This window comes from Arachis hypogaea, chromosome 12 (genome assembly GCF_003086295.3).
Source record: "Arachis hypogaea cultivar Tifrunner chromosome 12, arahy.Tifrunner.gnm2.J5K5, whole genome shotgun sequence".
Taxonomy (NCBI): Eukaryota; Viridiplantae; Streptophyta; class Magnoliopsida; order Fabales; family Fabaceae; genus Arachis; species Arachis hypogaea.
The window spans coordinates 29,100,374-29,122,820 of record NC_092047.1 but is presented as its reverse complement, the minus strand read 5'-3'; the positions used below and the strand labels follow the sequence as shown (position 1 = coordinate 29,122,820).

The 22,447-nt window shown below is 35.5% G+C and overlaps 1 protein-coding gene and 1 non-coding gene across 2 annotated transcripts; one reads left to right on the top strand and one right to left on the bottom strand.

The window, feature by feature from the left end:
• Positions 1 to 5,364: 5,364 nt before the first annotated feature.
• Positions 5,365 to 7,323, bottom strand: LOC112729205 (proline-rich receptor-like protein kinase PERK12). The gene is made up of 6 exons (XM_025779530.2): positions 7,209 to 7,323; positions 6,804 to 6,964; positions 6,480 to 6,556; positions 6,240 to 6,387; positions 5,884 to 6,033; positions 5,365 to 5,677 (listed from the first exon to the last, which is right to left on the bottom strand). Exons 1-6 carry the CDS (start codon positions 7,294 to 7,296, stop codon positions 5,492 to 5,494), a joined length of 810 nt encoding a protein of 269 aa, XP_025635315.1. The 5' UTR covers positions 7,297 to 7,323; the 3' UTR covers positions 5,365 to 5,491.
• An 11,065-nt stretch (positions 7,324 to 18,388) lies between these two features.
• On the top strand, positions 18,389 to 18,496 carry LOC112732175 (small nucleolar RNA R71). Its single transcript, XR_003167911.1, has one exon. It is a non-coding gene; the product is annotated as a small nucleolar RNA R71 (small nucleolar RNA).
• Positions 18,497 to 22,447: the final 3,951 nt, after the last annotated feature.

Sequence of the window (22,447 nt, the reverse complement as noted above, 5' to 3'; positions counted from 1 at the left end):
GCTTTTGTTTTTCCATAATTCAGTGGTAGAGCAATTGACTGCAGATCAAAGAGCTATGAGGGAAGAGCAACAAAGGCAAGGAAGAGACATAGAGGAGCTCAAGAGCACCATTGGTTCTTCAAGAAGAGGAAGACGCCACCCTCATTAAGGTGGATCCATTCCTTAATCTCCTTGTTCTTATTTTCCTGTTTTTCATTTACTATGCTTCATGTTTAATTATGTTTGTGTCTTTACTATATGATCACTAGTATCTAAGTGTCTATGTCTTAAAGATATGAATGTCCTATGAATCCATCACCTTTCTTAAATGAAAATTGTTTTCTGAAAAAGAAAAAGAAGTACATGAATTTTGAATTTTAAAATAGTTTAATTATTTTGATGTGGTGGCAATACTTTTTGTTTTCTGAATGAATGCTTGAACAGTGCATATTTCTTTTGAATTTGCTGTTTATGAATGTTAAAATTGTTGGCTCTTGAAAGATTGATGAAAAAGGAGAAATGTTATTTGATAATCTGAAAAATCATAAAAATGATTCTTGAAGCAAGAAAAAGCAGTGAAGAACAAAGCTTGCAGAAAAAAAAATGCGAAAAAAAAAAGCAAGCAGAAAAAGCCAAAAGCTCTTTAAACCAAAAGGTAAGTGCAAAAAGCCAATAGCCCTTAAAACCAAAAGGCAAGGATAATAAAAAGGATCCAAGGCTTTGAGCATCAGTGGATAGGAGGGCCTAAAGGAATAAAATCCTAGCCTTAGCGGCTAAACCAAGCTGTCCCTAACCATGTGCTTGTGACGTGAAGGTGTCAAGTGAAAACTTGAGACTGAGCGGTTAAAGTCGAGGTCCAAAGAAAAAAAAAAGAGTGTGCTTAAGAACCCTGGACACCTCTAATTGGGGACTTTAGCAAAGCTGAGTCACAATCTAAAAAGGTTCACCCAATTATGTGTCTGTGGCATGTATGTATCCGGTGGTAATACTGGAAAACAGAGTGCTTAGGGCCACGGCCAAGACTCATAAAGTAGCTGTGTTCAAGAATTAACATACTGAACTAGGAGAATCAATAACACTATCTAAATTCTGAGTTCCTATAGATGCCAATCATTCTGAACTTCAAAGGATAAAGTGAGATACCAAAACAGTTCAGAAGCAAAAAAAGCTAATAGCCCCGCTCATCTAATTAACACTGATCTTCATAGATATTTTTGGAATTCATTGTATATTCTCTTCTTTTTATCCTACTTTGTTTTTAGTTGCTTGGGGACAAGCAACAATTTAAGTTTGGTGTTGTGATGAGCGGATAATTTATACGCTTTTTGGCATTGTTTTTACTTAGTTTTTAGTATGATTTAGATGGTTTTTAGTATATTTTTATTAGTTTTTTAATTAAAAATCACATTTCTGGACTTTACTATGAGTTTGTGTATTTTTCTATGATTTCAGGTATTTTCTGGCTGACATTGAGGGAGCTGAGTAAAAATCTTATTCAGGCTGAAAAAGGACTGCTGATGTTGTTGGATTCTGACCTTCCTGCACTCAAAGTGGATTTTTTGGAGCTAGATAACTCCAAATGGCGCGCTCTCAATTGCTTTGGAAAGTACACATCCAGGGCTTTCCAGTAATATATAATAGTCTATACTTTGCTCAAGGATAGATGACGTAAACTGGCGTTCAACGCCAGTTCCATGTTGTAGTCTGACGTCTAGCGCCAGAAACAAGTTACAAGTTGGAGTTCAACGCCAGAAACAGGTTACAACCTGGCGTTGAACGCCCAAAACAGCCCAGGCACATGAGAAGCTTAAGTCTCAGCCCCATCACATACCAAGTGGGCCCCAGAAGTGGATTTCTGCACTATCTATCACAGTTTACTCATTTTCTGTAAACCTAGGTTACTAGTTTAGTATTTAAACAACTTTTAGAGATTTATTTTGCATCTCATGACATTTTATATCTGAACTTTGTAATCTCTGACGGCATGAGTCTCTAAACTCCATTGTTGGGGGTGAGGAGCTCTGCTGTGTTTCGATGAATTAATGCAACTATTTCTGTTTTCTATTCAAACACGCTTGTTTCTATCTAAGATGTTCATTCACACTTCAATATGATGGATGTGATGATCCGTGACAGTCATCACCATTCTCAACCTATGAACGCGTGCCTGACAACCACCTCCGTTCTACTTTCGATTGAATGAATATCTCTTGGATTCCTTAATCAGAATCTTCGTGGTATAAGCTAGAATCCATTTGCAGCATTCTTGAGAATCCGGAAAGTCTAAACCTTGTCTGTGGTATTCCGAGTAGGATTCAGGGATTGAATGACTGTGACGAGCTTCAAACTCGCGAGTGTTGGGCGTAGTGACAGATGCAAAAGGATCAATGGATCCTATTCTGACATGATTGAGAACCGACAGATGATTAGCCGTGCGGTGACAGCGCACCTGGACCTTTTTCACTGAGAGGATGGATGGTAACCATTGACAACGGTGATCCACCAACACACAGCTTGCCATAGGAAGAACCTTGCGTGCGTGAAGAAGAAGACAGGGAGAAAGCAGAGATTCAGAAGACAAAGCATCTCCAAAACTCCAACATATTCTCCATTACTGCATACCAAGTATTTATTTTATGTTCTCTTGTTCATTTGCAAGTCAACTGATAATTATAATTGACCTCCTAACTGAGATTTACAAGATAACCAGAGATTGCTTCAAACCAACAATCTCCGTGGGATTCGACCCTTACTCACGTAAGGTATTACTTGGACGACCCAATGCACTTGCTGGTTAGTGGTACGAATTGTGAAAAGTGTGATTCACAATTCGTGCACCACACATGCAATCAACTTAATAAGTTTCTAAAAGCTAGAAAGTATAAAACCAACCAGAAATATGGTTAAAGCAATTCATCAAACATGTTGAGTGCGGTAAAATTAAAACGAAATAAGAGAATTCAAAGCTTGATTTCATCGTGATAGAGAAGAGAACATAACTTTTGTAACTTTAATTTAGTCTACCAAAACATCCAAACCAATACCAAATAAAATAAGTACTTATTGTAATATAAATCATAGGTTGCAGAGTTTGAAGAAGAGTATTGGTGTTGTGCGAGTGTATTGTCTGGTGGCGGGTTTAGGGAACTCACGGCGGGGACAAAAGAGAGCAGTTTGAAGGGTGTGTGGAGCGCGTGGGTTGGTCGTAGAGTTTGAAGCAGAGCAACGTGGCTTCCAGACACACGCGAACTCGAACGGTGAACGGCGATTGAACACGAACGGTGAACGCCGAGCGAACGCGTACGGCGAAGAATGCGATCGAAAACGCGAACGTGAACGGCAAATAAACGGCGAGGGAAGCGGGGCTGAGCAGACAAAGACGACGGACGCCGAGGTCAAGGAAGCAACCGCGATCGGTGACAGCAAATAGGGGTTGAAGATTTGGAGCATGAGGGACGCTAGATGACGGATGGCGAACTGTGAGTGCGACGGACGGCGGCAGTATGACACTCCTTGTGGCGGTGGTGTAGGCTTACAGTGCTAGGGTTTTGTGGTTGGGTTTGGGTGATTTCTCTGACTGAAAGAAAGAAACAGAGAAAGGGAGAAAGAAACGAATGAGCTTCCCTTTTTTTGTGTAAACCGGCCTGGTTCCGGTTCGATCCGACCGGTCGGCTTTTGTGCGGTTCAATGATTTTTTGCCGGTTTTTTAATTACCAGTTTTATATGCCTGCTCGGTTTGTTAGTGTTATTAGTTTGCGGTTAAACCGATCCGATCGACCGGTCCGTTCCAGTTTCGAGGTTTATTGTTGAGAACAAAAACCGCTATCAATTAAGCATCAACACATTTCGCGTTCAATAGTGAGGTTGCAATTTTTCATCTTTTTATTGCAATATTTTTTCTGTAGGAGCAGCATGAAAGAGGTCCTGATGGAGGACCATGCTCTACTCTCTTCATTGCAAATCTTGGTCCAAACTGCACTGAAGATGAACTGAGACAAACTTTCTCAGTGTGAGTTGTTGTGTCTATAGTAAAGTTGTTCATATTGGAGCAGTGCTGGACCTACTGGTTCTTGTTATATCTTGATCTTGCAATGTTCATCTTTCACTTGATTTTGAGTTTTTACTATCGAGCTTTAATGTCTTAAATCCATTTTCCAGGTATGCTGGATTCAACATGGTCAAAATCCGTTCTAGAGGAGGAATGCCGGTTACATTTGCTGATTTTGATGTGAGTCATAGTTCTTGTTCAATCCCCTGTTGGTCAGTGTAGTAAATTTTGCTTGCTTACCCCTTATCAATTTACTAACCTTTATTCTTTTACAGGAAGTTGAACAAGCTACTAAGGTCATGGAGCAGCTTCAGGGCAGCATGCTGTCGTCGTCAGATCGGGGTGGCATGCACATAGAGTAACTTCTAACCTAATGGTTTCTATTAATTTTAGATACTCTTGTTAGGATTGATGTCTTATGTCCCTAAATATTTTCTTGTAGATACGCAAGGTCTAAAATGAGGAAGCATTAGAAGAAAGGGAAGCAAGCCAACCAATGAATTTATGTTGTCTGAACCCTCTCAGGATTGTCATCATTAGCCAACCAATGAATTTTGCTTCACATGATTCCTAGAAGTCAAGAATTCAAAAAAGCATAGGACATTGTCAACATCAGCCAACCAAGATTTTTTGGTTTTATCAATTGCTTCAAAATTTTAAGATTTTTAAAATGGATAAACTCTATCAGTCTCATTAACTGCTACTATATATTCAGCATTTTTTGCTTTTGTTTTGTCATGTCTATACTTACCTCTTTTTTAATTATGAGATATTGAGATTAGTGCTATATTTTATAAAATATGAAGATATTGTGTCATGAGTCATGAGACTTGCATATATTAGAGTTTAGTGTACATTTTCATAAATAAAATATTTCTGATATCATTCAAACTCAAAAAGGTGAAGTGTCATTATTAATTACCCTGTGATTCTAGTACCCTTCATAGATGCAAAAGGCTAACTCTGATTTGTTTGTGTCGCTGTCCAAGTTGGTTCAGAACTTCAGATGACAACCATCAAACCATGTTTGTTTGCTTCTCAACGCATGCATGTGCATGGACACGCATATGGAAAGTGAAAAGGGATAATTAAACCAACAATCTTTGAACTTAGAAGAAGCTACTCCATTTCATTTCATTTCAGGACCCCACAAACTCTCTCAAGTCAAAAAGGCCCTTTTAGGCACAATAGTGTGTACATGATTTTCCCTGAAGAATTTCAAAAACTTCTATATTTTTTTACCTATCCTACTTTCACCCTGCTATTATACACATGCAAAATTAGATCACTGCAAAAAGATAGATAGAAAGATGCAAAATTACAAAATAAGAGGGAAAATAAACATATTTAGCATAACAAGAAAAAAGCAATTCTCAATTTTGATCAAGTATCAACCCCTTTCTAAATGTCATCTTCACATGAAGTCCTTCTTGCTTTGTTGTCCCTATCCCAATATGCAGGCCTCTATTTGTCAAGAGATAGCTTCCCACTGAATGATTCAAGTGACCCCTCTAACAGAGGACCCCTGTAATGGTGCTGCCTCTGCAGCGGCTCCGACCAGAGTCGGCCACTCCGGTTTCCCACATCATAACTTGGAGTTGAAATGTAACTTGTGTCCATGACCATGTCGCAGTCCAGTATACGAAGAACCTTGAATAAACAAGCAGAAATAATTTTAAAAACAGTTAGGCAGAGAACATGGTCAAATTCAAAAAACATGATCTAAACATGCAGCATTAGCTTTTCCTATTGATTTTAACTTAAAACAGAGTTTGATCAAATTATAATAAATATGTGATTGAGAATTCTTCAAAGCAATTTTTTCCAACAAAAAATAAGTTCAAGAACTTGTTTACCTGTGACATGCGTGGTCTAGAATGAGGATCTCGCCGTATGCATAATGATGCAGCATGCAACATGCAATATACCTCATTTTCTAAGTATTGGTTCCCCAGCCTTGGATCAATCAGTTCCTCAATGGCATATTCTTCCAACAGAGGTTGTGCCTGTTAAATATCAAGACATTTACTCAAATTTCGACAAGACTTGGCATGAACAACCAGAAACATAAAAGGGGATTAATATAGGATTTATGATTGTTAATTATAGACATAGCCATACTTTAACTCTTAGGCAATGTTTGGTTGGGGATAAAAGAAAGGGTGAAATTTTTCACAGAATGGTTCGAGTAAAAATTGCAAATATAACTTACCCACTTAGTAAGACACTGCTGTCCCTTAGGCCGCGTGAGATCCACAGCTTTTCTCCCTATAACAAGCTCCACCAATACCACCCCAAATGAATAAACATCAGCTTTCTCAGTTATTTGGCCGCTTTGAGCATATTCAGGAGCCAAATACCTACACAATAATGACATATCTTAATTGTGAGTTCATATTTCTCAGACAAGTTTTGATTATGAAAACCATTCAGGACAAACACAAATACATACCCGAATGTTCCAATTACTCGGGTTTCCACACCCGTGTCTCCATCAGGTTGCCACCTCACCAATCCAAAATCACCAACCTTGAAATCACAATATAATGCTGTTAGAAAAATTAGGCATGTATGTAATCCAACTCAAATTCAGCATACACCAGAGTTTAGAATGTAATCTATACAAGACTCAGAAAATTCTGTCTTTTACATCCAATGGTAAGTAAATTTAAAAATGTAGATGGGTGGATATTCAAAAGTGAGGTAAATGTGCCTTTTATAGTGTAAACTACAAACCTACAAGAATGCATTGTACAATAGGCAAGCACTACCATACCAGTGGTTCAAAATCATGAGTTATGAGAATGTTGTTAGGCCGCATGTCACGGTGGATAATGCATCCCACTCTACAGTCTTCATGAAGATATCGTAACCCACGAGCAGCTCCAATGGCAATTTTTTGCCATGCAGCCCATTCTAATGGTTCTCGCTGTCTCCCTGAAATAGTTTAAAATATTAGACTAATTTACAATCATATCAGGAAAATATATGTCTTGTTTCAATCAATGTATTCAAAATGAAAAACATCGTCACATTAATCCTACTTCACCACCTGCTTTTAGTTGGCATCAGATTAATAAAAATCAAAGTAGTAAACATAAGTCTGATATTATAGTCTAGTGCAATTGAAAAAAATTCTGTAAGAACAGAAGTTCGGATGCAAGAGAGCAAGAGAAATCACCATATAAATGTGAATCCAATGATCCATTGCATATGTACTCGTAAACTAGTAGCCTTCTCTTATCCTCTATACAAAATCCAATCAGCATAACAACATTTTGGTGTTGAACACAACTCAGGACTTCTACCTCTGAGCAAAACTCAAGGTCACCCTGAGAACTAGCCAATTTATGTTGCTTGACAGCAATGACTTGTCCATCCGGTAGAACCCCTCTGTGAATGGATCCAAATCCCCCTCAGCCAGAAAGTTGGCCTCAGAGAATCCACCAGTGGCAAGTTCTAACTCGACATAGCTGAACCATCTTCAAGTCAGACACTGACTTGCCATTATCTTACACAAGAAATTAAGTAAGTATTTCATGAATCAGTTTCACATGAAGCCAACCCTTGAAACTATCTAACTAATACAAGGTTAGCATTGGCTGACGGCTCTGTGAGTTATGGTTAACAGATTGGCTTAGAACATGAGAGAGATTTGCTCTCGGTATAGGTAAGAATTTCTTTGACCACGCTCACTATCTCAGATTTTAGAACTATATGAGATTGAAGAAACAAAAAATCATGAAAATTTTCAGAACAATATCAAATCAATAACAAAATTTCCAAACAATATCAAATCAATAACAAATAAATTTAGAACTGTATCATAATTCAGGCAAATCAAATTCATGAAAAATAAGTTATCTAAAAAAAACCTCAGGAGGGCAGTTCCATAACTGTTTTGCTAGAAAAGGGGAGTTGAGGGAAGGGCGAAAGCGAGTCGGCTGCTTGAGGGTGAGAACGAAGGTTGGGGACTGGGGGGCACTAGTGAGTAAAGCCCGCCTTCTTGGTGTTATCATCGTTCTGCTTCTTCGTCGCCATTGAAGCTCAAGCTCTGAACTCTGAATGGGGATGATTGATTTTGAGTCTGAGCAAGCCGTGAGACAGCTACTATCATTTGAGCCGCAAACACAATATCACCAAAACAAAAGGAGTAGTCTGGGTGCTCTACAAGTTCCCAGACGCTCACAATTTTTTCCGTTTTTTCTCCAGCAAAATTATCTTCATTGGAATTGGAAACAGCTTTCCATTGTAGAGAGTTGAGTTGATTTCTTCTTTCAATTTCAGATAGAAATGGGATCGGGGTGAATTGAGTTTCTGCACAATGATAATAATATAATTTTACTTATTCATGTTTATAAAAATTATATGTTTATCCCTCTTATAAAAATATTTAATTACAAAATTACCCTACTTTAGTTAAGATATTAACTCTTATTGAGTTAAATTAACTCAAACTAAAACTAAGCATCTAATTAAAACATGCCATGTCACGAGGGGTAATTTACATGTTGAAATAGAGGGGGTTGGGTAGAACTCACCTAAAATTTATTGTTATTCTGTGAAAGTTTATCAAAATGTCACATCTAAAATATATTGTAAAATTTTTTTAAAATTTCCCTTATAAAATACCTACAAATATATATAAATTTTGTAGTGATGCATGTCATATTTTTTGTTTTAAGATATTTATATAAAATTAAATTTTATTTAGTTTATTTAAATAATTTTTATTAAATATAAATTAACTTAATTAAATTTGATTAATAAAACTATTTGAATAGGTTTGAAAGAAAACGCAGCGATCATGATATGCATAATGTTCTAGCTAGAGATAGACATCACCGCATCTGTATATGTTCGTACCACGTAACAATATAATTAGTTATTAATTATTTCAATCCAAAATCAAGTTATGCCCCATGACTGGAGTATGGAGAAATTAAATGATATATCCATCCTATGATGATGATGAGGAGTGGTAATTTCTGACTTTTCAAACACTCAAATTTTTCATTAGGACTGTAGACAAGTCGGTATGAATTGGATTTTAATAAAAATTAACTAAATAACAATGCATCAAAATAAAGTATAACTTGATCCGACGAAAATCAACGCTGTTTTAGGGTTTGGAAATGGAATTTTTTATTTAAATTAATAAATTATAATATTTACAAAAATATGTAAAATATAGAATAATTTTTTATATACACTAAAGTACACATTTTGAATATTGAATCCTAAATCAAATAAAACAAATATTTCAGATACTCAGTTATTAGGATATGACGTAATAAAAATATTACAGATTTTGAGTGCATCGAAATAAATATGAACAACAAATTTAATAGATAGAATTAATAGTCAAAATCGTCTTGAAAGACAAAATTAATCGAAATTGTTCCCAAAAAATATATGACTTGGTCACGTTAGTCCTTCCGTCAGTTGGATGATGACGTATCACATTAAGTGCCACTTGGCATGATAATGTGGTGGGTTAATGTCAAGTGTCACAAGATGATTGACTGACGTGTCAGATCAGTGACACCTGGCACGCCACGTGTCTGCCACGTGTCACTTGACATGTAAAAAAGTTATTTATAATCAAAATAGTCCTTAAAAAGTTCAGACGTAAGTCATTTTCATTCCTAAAATTTTAAAAATTAATCACATTAGTCCTTATATAATTTTTTTTTATTTTTTCTTGATAATATTAAATTTGAAATATTTTTTGATACTACTAATTTTAATAGAAATATAATTGACAAACAAAAAATTAGTAATTGTATCTTTCTTTTTAAAAATTTTTTCAATAAAATTATCTCTCTCCTTTAATTTTTCTCAAAATCTCTCTTATTCTTTTTTAATCTAAAATATTTTTCTTACATTATTACATTATTACATTTTGTTAGAATATATATATATATATATATATATATATATATATATATATATATATACTCAAAATTGAAATGTATATATTTGTTAACCTAAACAAAGTTATATATTCAAAATCAAAATTTATGTATGTTAACATAATTAAAGTTATACCACCATTTTTTTTACTACATCTTTTTTTTCCATTACAGTATTACTTACATATAGGATGTAATGGTAATGATATTAAAAGAAAAATTATATAATCTATCTCAAACATATGAAACACACAAAAATTTATTATGATCTTTGCATGTAGTACACTTAAGAAGCAATTCGTTTAGCATAATAATAATAATAATAATAATAATAATAATAATAATAATAATAATAATAATAATAATAATAATAATAATAATAATAATAATAATTAAGCAACAAATTTTTAATATTTTGTAAAGTTTGAAATTGAAGCAAAATTTGTGGATCTTCTTGAATTTTGACTTTATCACTACCATTACATCGTATATGTAAGTAATACCGTAATGGAAAAAAAGATGTAGTAAAAAAAATAGTGGTATAACTTTGTTTAGGTTAACATACATAAATTTTGATTTTGAGCATATAACTTTGTTTAGGTTAACAAATACATACATTTTAATTTTGAGTATATATATATATTCCAGCAAAATGTAATAATGTAAGAAAAATGTTTTAGAATAGAAAAGAATAAGAGAGATTTTGAGAAGAATTAAAGGAGAGAGATAATTTTGTTGAAAAAAATTTTAAAAAGAAAAGATACAATTACTAATTTTTTTGTTTGTCAATTACATTTCTATTAAAATTAGTAGTATCAAAAAATATTTTAAATTTAATATTATCAAGAAAAAATAAAAAAATTATATAAGAACTAATTTGATTAATTTTTAAAATTTTAGGGATGAAAATGACTTACGTCTGAACTTTCAAAGAAAATTTTGATTATAAATAACTTTTTTACATGTCAAGTGACACGTGGTGTGCCACGTACCAGGTGTCACTGATCTGACATGTCAATTAATAATCTTGTGACATGTGGCATTAACCCACCACGTCATCATCCAACTGATAGAAGGACTAACGTGACCAAATCGTGTATTTTTCGGGAACGATTTCGATTAATATTGTCTTTCGATGACCAAAATGAAAATCGGGGTATCTTTCAGGAATGTTTTTGACTATTAACTCTTAATAGATAATATCCAAAATATATTCATAATGGAAATAGATACTCCGTATTCAATGACAGAACTTAAAACAAAATTTTGAAAGAGCTAAAAATTTAATAATAATATTTATATCAAAATAAAATTTATAAATATAATTATTTTTTAAGTTTGTTATTAATAAGATAATAAATAAATAATTTTACAAATAAAAAATATAAAATAATTTATAATAGTACTCTTCGAAATTTTAGTGACTTAAAATCTTCAGTAATTGAATCAAAATTAAATTTTTTAGTAATTTCTTTACAATGTAAATAACCAAACTATCAACAAAAAAGTCGTCCTCCATCTTGTTTTTTAACCTTATCTTCATTATTTTCGTTACTGAAAATGAACGCTCTGTAGTAGCTGTATAAACTAGAAGAGTTAATATTAGACGAATCAATCTATCAATTAAGTAATACATTTTTTACTTTTTTTTTTGTTTCTATTAAACATCTACACAGTTCATGAATAGTTGACAAACTTTTCATTTCTGAATGCTGATGAGTATCAAGAATAAAATGTTGAAGCTGAAAAGGTAAATTAATTTTCTCTTGTTCAGTAAAGTCTTCGGGATAGTAGCTGTCAACAAGAGTAGAAATCTTAACAATGTCAAAATTTTTGTAAGTATCCTTAGGTATGAGAGTAGAGCTTAGACTTAGTAGATCCATTCTTTGATCATTAAATTTGCTATTTAACTCTTGTAATTGTTTATCAATTGTGACTAAAAATATCTCCACTCTAAAATAATGCTCAGCTATAATATGGTCTTTTTGGTGATGCGAGCGTCCTTGCCTTGCAACATAAGAAGCAGCTAAATTAGGAATTAGAATATCATGTTGCTCACAAAATAATTTCACATTTTTTAATAATTTCTTGTATCTGTCATCTCTCATGTTTTGAATAAGTATTTTTGTAGAATGAACTAGTTGCATAGCATTAACTATATCTTGAGACTGCTTTTGTAAAGTTTGACAAGAACATTAGTTATTCTCATAATATCTTTCATCAAATGCAAGATCAATACAAACTCAAATTAGGTCAGGGTATTGTAAGCACTATCTGCATTACCACGCTGAGAATAAGTTGATCCATCAACAATAATCTTTTGTAAAACAGTTAACATTGCATCATATATATTTATTAAACTACAAACAGAAGAGAAATGAGAACTCCATCGAGTTTCACCTGTTCGTTTCAAAGTATTAATTTGATTTGCCCCTTTGCCAGTTTCAAGTTCATCAATCTCTAATAAATGAAAAATTTCATCTGTTTTGGCAGCATGTAACTTATCACTATGCTTAGTAGAAGAACAAATAATATTGACGATGAAAGTTAAGTTAAAATAAAAATTTGATGTACATGAATACCTTCTCTAGATGCAGCAATTAATGTAAGTTGTAATCGATGAGCAAAACAGTGGATATAGTAAGCATAAGGGCAATCTTTTAAGAATAATGCTTGTAACCCATTCCATTTCCCTCTCATGTTGCTGACGCTTTCCTATCCTTGACTACGAATATTAGAGACATTAAGACCATATCGAAAAAAATGTCGCGTAATTCTTGTTTCAGAGTTAATGATGTAGTATCTTTAACATGTACAAGATTAAGAAAATGCTCTTAAATAAAATCATATATATCAAAAAATTTCAAAATAAGTGTCATTTGTTCTTGGTATGTGAAATTGTTACTTTGAGGTTGTAAAATTTGTTGTTCGTTCTCTCCCTGGAAATGGCGCCAATAACTGGTGCACCATACCATGGTCCAAACATAACTTCACAACTTCGCACAACTAACCAGCAAGTGCACTGGGTCGTCCAAGTAATAAACCCTTACGTGAGTAAGGGTCGATCCCACGGAGATTGTTGGTATGAAGCAAGCTATGGTCACCTTGTAAATCTCAGTCAGGCGGATATCAAATGGTTATGGAATTTTCGAATAATAATAATAAATAAACAGAAAATAAAGATAGAAATACTTATGTAATTCATTGGTGAGAATTTCAGATAAGCGTATAGAGATGCTTGCGTTCCTCTGAATCTCTGCTTTCCGGCTGTCTTCATCCAATCAGTCTTACTCCTTTCCATGGCAAACTTTATGTAAGGGCATCACCGTCGTCAATGGCTACATCCCATCCTCTCTGTGAAAATGGTCTGATGCGCTGTCACTGCATGGCTAATCATCTGGAGGTTCTCGATCATGCTGGAATAGGATTTACTATCCTTTTGCGTCTGTCACTACACCCAGCACTCGCGAGTTTGAAGTTCGTCACAGTCATTCAATCCTTGAATCATACTCGAAATACCACAGACAAGGTTTAGACTTTCCAGATTCTCATGAATGCCGCCATCAATCTAGCTTATACCACGAAGATTCTGATTAAGAGATCCAAGAGATAATCATCCAATCTAAGGTGGAACGGAAGTGGTTGTCAGGCACGCGTTCGTATGGGAATGATGATGATTGTCACGTTCATCACATTCATATTGAAATGCGAATGAATATCTTAGAAGTGGAATAAGTTGAATTGAATAGAGAAACAGTAGTACTTTGCATTAATTCGTGAGGAACAGCAGAGCTCCACACCTTAATCTATGGTGTGTAGAAACTCTACCGTTTTAAATACATAAGTGATAAGGTCCAGGCATGGCCGAATGGCCAGCCCCCAAACGTGATCAATAGATCAAAAGATAATCCAAAGATCATAAAATGATCCGAAGATCCGAATACAATAGTAAAAAGTCATATTTATACTAAACTAGTTACTAGGGTTTACAGGAGTAAGTAATTGATGCATAAATCCACTTCCGGGGCCCACTTGGTGTGTGCTTGGGATGAGCTTGAATGTTACACGTGCAGAGGCTCTTTCTGGAGTTGAACGCCAGGTTGTAACGTGTTTCTGGCGTTCAACTCTGGTTCGTGACGTGTTTCTGGCGTTTAACTCTAGACTACAGCATAGAACTGGCGTTCAACGCCCTTTTGCATTGTCTAAACTCGGCCAAAGTATGGACTATTATATATTGCTGGAAAGCCCTGGATGTCTACTTTCCAAAGCAATTGAAAGCGCGCCATTTTGAGTTTTGTAGCTCCAGAAAATCCACTTTGAGTGTAGGGAGGTCAGAATCCAACAGCATCAGCAGTCCTTCTTCAACCTCTGAATCTGATTTTTGCTCAAGTCCCTCAATTTCAGCCAGAAAATACCTGAAATCACAGAAAAATACACAAACTCATTGTAAAGTCCAAAAATGTGAATTTAACATAAAAACTAATGAAAACATCCTAAAAGTAACTAGATCCTACTAAAAACATACTAAAAACAATACCAAAAAGCGTATAAATTATCCGCTCATCATAACACCAAACTTAAATTGTTGCTTGTCCCGAAGCAACTAAAAATCAAATAGGATAAAAAGAAGAGAATATACTATAAATTCTAAACTATCAATGAAACATAGCTCCAATAAGATGAGCGGGACTTGTAGCTTTTTGCCTCTTGAATAGTTTTGGCATCTCACTTTATCCATTGAGGTTCAGAATGATTGGCATCTATAGGAACTCAGAGTTCAGATAGTGTTATTGATTCTTCTAGTTCAGTATGTTGATTTTTGAACACAGCTACTTTATGAGTCTTGGCCGTGGCCCTAAGCACTTTGTTTTCCAGTATTACCACCAGATACATAAATGCCACAGACACATAACTGGGTGAACCTTTTCAGATTGTGACTCAGCTTTGCTAAAGTCCCCAATTAGAGGTGTCCAGGATTCTTAAGCACACTCTTCTTTTGCTTTGGACCTTGACTTTAACCGCTCAGTCTCAAGTTTTCACTTGACACCTTTACGCCACAAGCACATGGTTAGGGACAGCTTGGTTTAGCCGCTTAGGCCAGAATTTTATTCCTTTAAGCCCTCCTATCCACTGATACTCAAAGCCTTGGGATCCTTTTTATTTACCCTTGCCTTTTGGTTTTAAGGGTCATTGGCTTTTTTGCTCTTGCCTTTTGGTTTTAAGAGCTTTTGGCTTTTTTTGCTTGCTTTTTCTTTTTTTATTTTTTTTTTTGCCATTTTTTTCTGCAAGCTTTGTATTCACTGCTTTTTCTTACTTCAAGAATCACTTTTATGATTTTTCAGATTATCAAATAACATGTCTTCTTGTCATCATTCTTTCAAGAGCTAACATATTTAACATTCTTAAACAACAACTTCAAAAGACATATGCACTGTTCAAGCATTTATTCAGAAAACAAAAAGTATTGTCACCACATCAATATAATTAAACTAAGTTCAAGGATAAATTCAAAACTCATGTACTTCTTGTTCTTTTGAATTAAAACATTTTTCATTTAAGAGAGGTGATGGATTCATAGGACATTCATAACTTTAAGACAAAGTTACTAAATACTAATGATCATGTAATAAGACACAAACATGGATAAGCACTTAACAGAAAGAAAATGAAAAACAGAGAATTTAAGAACAAGGAATGAGTCCACCTTAGTGATGGTGGCGTTTTCTTCTTGAGGAACCAATGATGTCCTTGAGCTCTTCTATGTCTCTTCCTTGTCTTTGTTGCTCCTCCCTCATTGCTTTTTGATCTTCTCTAATTTCATGAAGGATGATGGAGTGCTCTTGATGTTCCACCCTTAGTTGCTCCCAATAATTGTGTGGAGGAAAATGTATCCCCTGAGGTATCTTAGGGATCTCTTGATTTGCAGTCAAATGTTCTACCACTGAGTTATAGACCCTTGATGGAAGCTTTTGTCTTCCCTTTCCTCTTTCTAGAGGTTTCTCTGGCCTTAGGTGCCATCAATGGTAATGGAAAAACAAAAAGCTTATGCTTTTACCACACCAAACTTAGAATGTTGCTCGCCCTCGAGCAAAAGAAGAAAGAATAGAAGAAGAAGAAGAAGAGATGGAGGTGAGTTGATGTTTTGAATTTGAGTGGGTGGGTGTAGGTGGGTTGTATGATGGTTTTAGGGGAGTAATGGATGTGAGTGGTGAATGGAAAACAGAAGGGATGACTGTGAATGGAGAGAGAGATGGTGATATAGGATTATGAGGAGGTAAGGTGGGGATCCTATGGGGTCCACAGATCCTGAGATGATCCTGTGAGGTTCACAGATCTTGAGGTGTCAAGGATTTACATCCCTGCACCAATTAGGCATGTAAAATGCCTTTGCATGCAATTCTGGCATTTAAACGCCGAATTGATGCTTGTTCTGGGCGTTCAGCGCCCAGATGCTTGTTTCTGGCGTTCAGCGCCAGCTCTTCCTCAGTGTGCATTTCTGGCGTCTGAACGCCAGGGTGCTGCTTGTTTCTGGCGTTCAACGCTAGATCCATGCTCTGTTCTGGCGTTGAACGCCAGCCAGATGCTCCTTACTGGCGTTTAAGCGCCAGTAAGATCCTCCTCCAGGGTGTGATTTTTCTTCTGCTGTTTTTGATTCCGTTTTCAATTTTTATATTTATTTTGTGACTCCACATGATCATGAACCTAATAAAACATGAAATAAAAATAAAAATAAATTAAAATTAGATAAATAAAAATTGGGTTGCCTCCCAACAAGCGCTTCTTTAATGTCAATAGCTTGACAGTGGGCTCTCATGGAGCCTCACAGATGTTCAGAGCATTGTTGAGACTTCCCAACACCAAACTTAGAGTTTGACTGTGGGGGCTCTGGTTGACTCTGTTTTGAGAGGAGCTTACTGTGCCTCTTTTCCATGTTTATAGAAGGATGACCTTGAGTTTTAAATACAAGGGAGTCCTCATTCAATTGAAGGACTAGTTCACCTCTGTCTACATCAATCACAGCTCTTGCTGTGGCTAGGAAGGGTCTTCCAAGAATGATGGATTCATCCTCATCCTTTCCAGTATCCAGGATTATGAAATCAGCAGGGATGTAAAGGCCTTCAATCTTTACTAACACGTCCTCTACTAGTCCATAAGCCTCTTTTCTTGAGTTGTCTGCCATCTCTAATGAGATTCTGGCAGCTTGCACCTCAAAGATTCCCAGTTTCTCAATTATAGAGAGGGGCATGAGGTTTATTCCTGACCCAAGGTCACATAGAGCCTTATCAAAGGTCATGGTGCCTATGGTACAAGGTATTAGGAACTTTCCAGGATCCTGTTTCTTCTGAGGCAATCTCAGTTGATCCAATGCATTTAGTTCATTGGTGAACAGGGAAGGTTCATCTCCCCAAGTCTCATTACCAAATAAATTGGCATTCAGCTTCATGATTGCACCAAGGAACTTGGCAACTTGCTCTTCAGTAACATCCTCATTCTCTTCAGAAGAAGAATACTCATCAGAGCTCATGAAAAGCGTAAGGAGGTTTAATGGAATCTCTATGGTCTCTAGATGAGTCTCAGATTCCTTTGGTTCCTCAGAGGGGAACTCCTTATTGATCACTGGACGTCCCAGGAGGTCTTCCTCACTGGGATTCACGTCCTCAACCTCCCTTACAGGTTCGGCCATGGTAATTAATTCAATGGCCTTGCACTCTCCTTTTGGATTCTCTTCTGTATTGCTTGGGAGAGTACTAGGAGGGGTTTCAGTGATTCTTTTACTCAGCTGGCCCACTTGTGCTTCCAAATTTCTAATGGAGGACCTTGTTTCATTAATGAAACTCACAGTGGCCTTAGATAGATCAGAGACTAAGTTTGCTAAATTAGAGGTATTTTGTTCAGAGTTCTCTATCTGTTGCTGAGTGGATGATGGAAAAGGCTTGCTATTGCTAAACCTGTTTCTTCCACCATTATTAAAGCCTTGTTGAGGCTTTTGTTGATCCTTCCATGAGAGATTTGGGTGATTTCTCCATGAGGGATTATAGGTGTTTCCATATGGTTCACCCATGTAATTCACCTCTGCTATTGCAGGGTTCTCAGGATCATAAGCTTCTTCTTCAGAAGATGCCTCTTAAGTACTGTTTGATGCAGCTTGCATTCCATTCAGACTCTGAGAAATCATATTGACTTGCTGAGTCAATATTTTGTTCTGAGCCAATATGGCATTCAGAATATCAATTTCAAGAACTCCCTTCTTCTGAGGTGTCCCATTACTCACAGGATTCCTCTCAGAAGTGTACATAAACTGGTTGTTAGCAACCATGTCAATGAGTTCTTGAGCTTCTGCAGGCGTTTTCTTTAGGTGAATGGATCCACCTGCAGAAGTATCCAATGACATCTTAGCTAATTCAGACAGACCATCATAGAATATATCCAGGATGGTCCATTCTGAAAGCATGTCAGAAGGACATTTTTTGGTCAGTTGCTTATATCTCTCCCAAGCTTCATAGAGGGATTCACCTTCCTTCTGTCTGAAGGTTTGAACATCCACTCTAAGCTTACTCAGCTTTTGAGGAGAAAAGAACTTGGCTAAGAAAGCCGTGATCAGCTTATCCCAAGAGTTCAGGCTATCTTTCGGTTGAGAGTCTAACCACACTCTAGCTCTGTCTCTTACAGCAAACGGGAAAAAGCATGAGCTTGTAGACTTCAGGATCAACTCCATTAGTCTTAACAGTATCACAGACCTGCAAGAATTCAGTTAAGAACTGAAAAGGATCTTCAGATGGAAGTCCATGAAACTTGCAGTTTTGTTGCATTAGAGAAACTAATTGAGGCTTCAGCTCAAAATTGTTTGCTCCAATGGTAGGGATGGAGATGCTTCTTCCATGTAAATTGGAATTAGGTGCAGTAAAGTCACCAAGCATCCTCCTTGCATTATTATTATTTTTGGCTGCCATCTCCTCTTCCTGTTCGAAAATTTCTGTAAGGTTATCTCTGGATTGTTGTATTTTAGCTTCTCTTAATTTCCTCTTCAGAGTCCTTTCAGGTTCAGGGTCTGCTTCAACAAGAATGTTCTTGTCCTTGCTCCTGCTCACATGAAAAAGAGGGAACAGAAAAATAATAATAATAGGGATCCTTTTTACCCAAGTATAGAGGTTCCCCTGTGTGAGTAGAAGAAGAAAAGAATGTAATGTAAAGAAGGAAAGAAGAGAAAATTCGATCACAGATGGCAGAGGGGGTTCGAATTTGAGTGAGATGAAGTGTTAGTAGATGAATAAATAAATAGAAGGAGATAAAAGAGAAAGAGGATTTTCGAAAATAAAATTTTGAAAAGGGGTTAGTGATTTTCGAAAATTAGAAAAAATTAAAATTAAAATTAAAATTTGAAACAATTAATTAATTAAAAAGAATTTTTGAAAAAGAGGGAGGTATTTTCAAAAATTAGAGAGAGATAGTTAGTTAGGTAGTATTGAAAGAGATAAGAAACAAACAAAAAGTTAGTTAGTTAGTTGAAACAAATTTAAAAATCAATTTTGAAAAGATAAGAAGATAAGAAGTTAGAAAAGATATTTGAAAAATCAAATTTTTGAAAAAGATATGATATGAAGAGATATGATTAAAAAGATATGATTTTGAAAAGATATGATTCAAATTAGTTTTGAAAAAGATTTGATTTTTAAAATCACAATTAATGACTTGACCCACAAGAAATCACAAGATATGATTCTAGAACTTAAAGTTTGAATCTTTCTTAACAAGTAAGTAACAAACTTGAAATTTTTGAATCAAAACATTAATTGTTGATGATATTTTCGAAAATATGATGTAAAATTAAGAAAAAGATTTTTGAAAAATATTTTTGAAATTTTCGAAAATAAATAAGAAAAATGAAAAAGATTTAATTTTTGAAAAAGATTTTGAAAAAGATAAGATTTCCAAATTGAAAATTTGATTTGACTCATAAGAAACAATTGAATTTTTAAAAAGTTTTGAAAAAGTTAACTCAAATTTTCGAAAATTTATGAGTGAAAAAGGGAAAGATATTTTTTTGATTTTTGAATTTTTAATGATGAAAGAGAAAAACATGAAAATGATGCAATGCATGAAAATTTTGGATCTAAACATGTGATGAATGCAAGAACACTATGCATGTCAAGATGAACACCAAGAACACTTTGAATGTCAAGATGAACACCAAGAACATATTTTTGAAAAATTTTCAAGAAAAAAGAAAACATGCAAGACACCAAACTTAGAAATTTTTCATGTATAGACACTATGAATGCAAAAATGCATATGAAAAACAAGAAAAGACACAAAACAAGAAAATATGAAGATCAAACAAAAAGACTGGCCAAGAACAACTTGAAGATCATGAAGAACACTATGAATGCATGAATTTTCGAAAAAATGCATAAATTTTTTAGAAAAAACATGCAATTGACACCAAACTTAAAATTTGACACAAGACTCAAACAAACAACATAAAATATTTTTTTTTATTTTTATGATTTTATGAATTTTTTTTGATTTTTCGAAAATTAATGTGAAAAAGAAAAAAAAGATTCCAAAATTTTTAATATGAATTCCAGGAATCTTGTACTCTTAGTCTAAAGCTCAAATATGAGGGTTAGACATGGCTTAATAGCCAGCCAAGCTTTAGAAGATACAAATCAGTCATACAACAGCAGGTGGATTAGGAACAGCTAGCTTGCTCTTGTGATGATGGTTTGGAAACCTCAGTCGAAAAGAATTTAGACCTGGCTTTACAGCCAGCCAGGCTTCAACATGCTTCATGAAACACTAGAATTCATTCTTAAAAATTCTGAACTAATTTTCGAAAACAAAGGGAAAAATTTTGAAAGATTTTTGAAAAATTTTTGAAAACTTTTTGAAAATAAAATAAGAAGAAAATTACCCAATCTGAGCAACACGATGAACCGTCAGTTGTCCAAATTCGAACAATCCCCGGCAACGGCGCTAAAAACTTGGTATGCGAAATTGTTACTCTGAGGTTGTAAAATTTGTTGTTCGTTCTCTCCCTGGAAATGGCGCCAATAACTGGTGTACCATACCATGGTCCAAACATAACTTCACAACTTCACACAACTAACCAGCAAGTACACTGGGTCGTCCAAGTAATAAAACCTTACGTGAGTAAGGGTCGATCCCACGGAGATTGTTGGTATGAAGCAAGCTATGGTCACCTTGTAAATCTCAGTCAGGCGGATATCAAATGGTTATGGAGTTTTCGAATAATAATAATAAATAAACAGAAAATAAAGATAGAAATACTTATGTAATTCATTGATGAGAATTTCAGATAAGCGTATAGAGATGCTTGCGTTCCTCTGAATCTCTGCTTTCCCGCTGTCTTCATCCAATCAGTCTTACTCCTTTCCATGGCAAACTTTATGTAAGGGCATCACCGTCGTCAATGGCTACATCCCATCCTCTCTATGAAAATGGTCCGATGCACTGTCACTGCATGGCTAATCATCTGGAGGTTCTCGATCATGCTGGAATAGGATTTACTATCCTTTTGCGTCTGTCACTACGCCCAGCACTCGCGAGTTTGAAGTTCGTCACAGTCATTCAATCCCTGAATCCTACTTGGAATACCACAGACAAGGTTTAGACTTTCCAAATTCTCATGAATGCCGCCATCAATCTAGCTTATACCACGAAGATTTTGATTAAGAGATCCAAGAGATAATCATCCAATCTAAGGTGGAACGGAAGTGGTTGTCAGGCACGCGTTCGTATGGGAATGATGATGATTGTCACGTTCATCACATTCATATTGAAATGCGAATGAATATCTTAGAAGCGGAATAAGTTGAATTGAATAGAGAAACAGTAGTACTTTGCATTAATTCGTGAGGAACAGCAGAGCTCCACACCTTAATCTATGGTGTGTAGAAACTCTACTGTTGAAAATACATAAGTGATAAGGTCCAAGCCTGGCCGAATGGCCAGCCCCCAAACGTGATCAATAGATCAAAAGATCATAAGATGATCCGAATACAATAGTAAAAAGTCCTATTTATACTAAACTAGTTACTAGGGTTTACAGGAGTAAGTAATTGATGCATAAATCTACTTCCGGGCCCACCTGGTGTGTGCTTGGGCTGAGCTTGAATGTTACACGTGTAGAGACTCTTTCTGGAGTTGAACGCCAGGTTGTAACGTGTTTCTGGCGTTCAACTCTGGTTCGTGACATGTTTCTGGCGTTTAACTCCAGACTGCACCGTAGAACTGGCGTTCAACGCCCTTTTGAATCATCTAAACTCGGCCAAAGTATGGACTATTATATATTTCTGGAAAGCCCTGGATGTCTACTTTCCAACGCAATTAAAAGCGCGCCATTTTGAGTTCTGTAGCTCCAGAAAATTCACTTTGAGTGCAGGGAGATCAGAATCCAACAGCATCAGCAGTCCTTCTTCAACCTCTGAATCTGATTTTTGCTCAAGTCCCTCAATTTCAGCCAGAAAATACCTGAAATCACAGA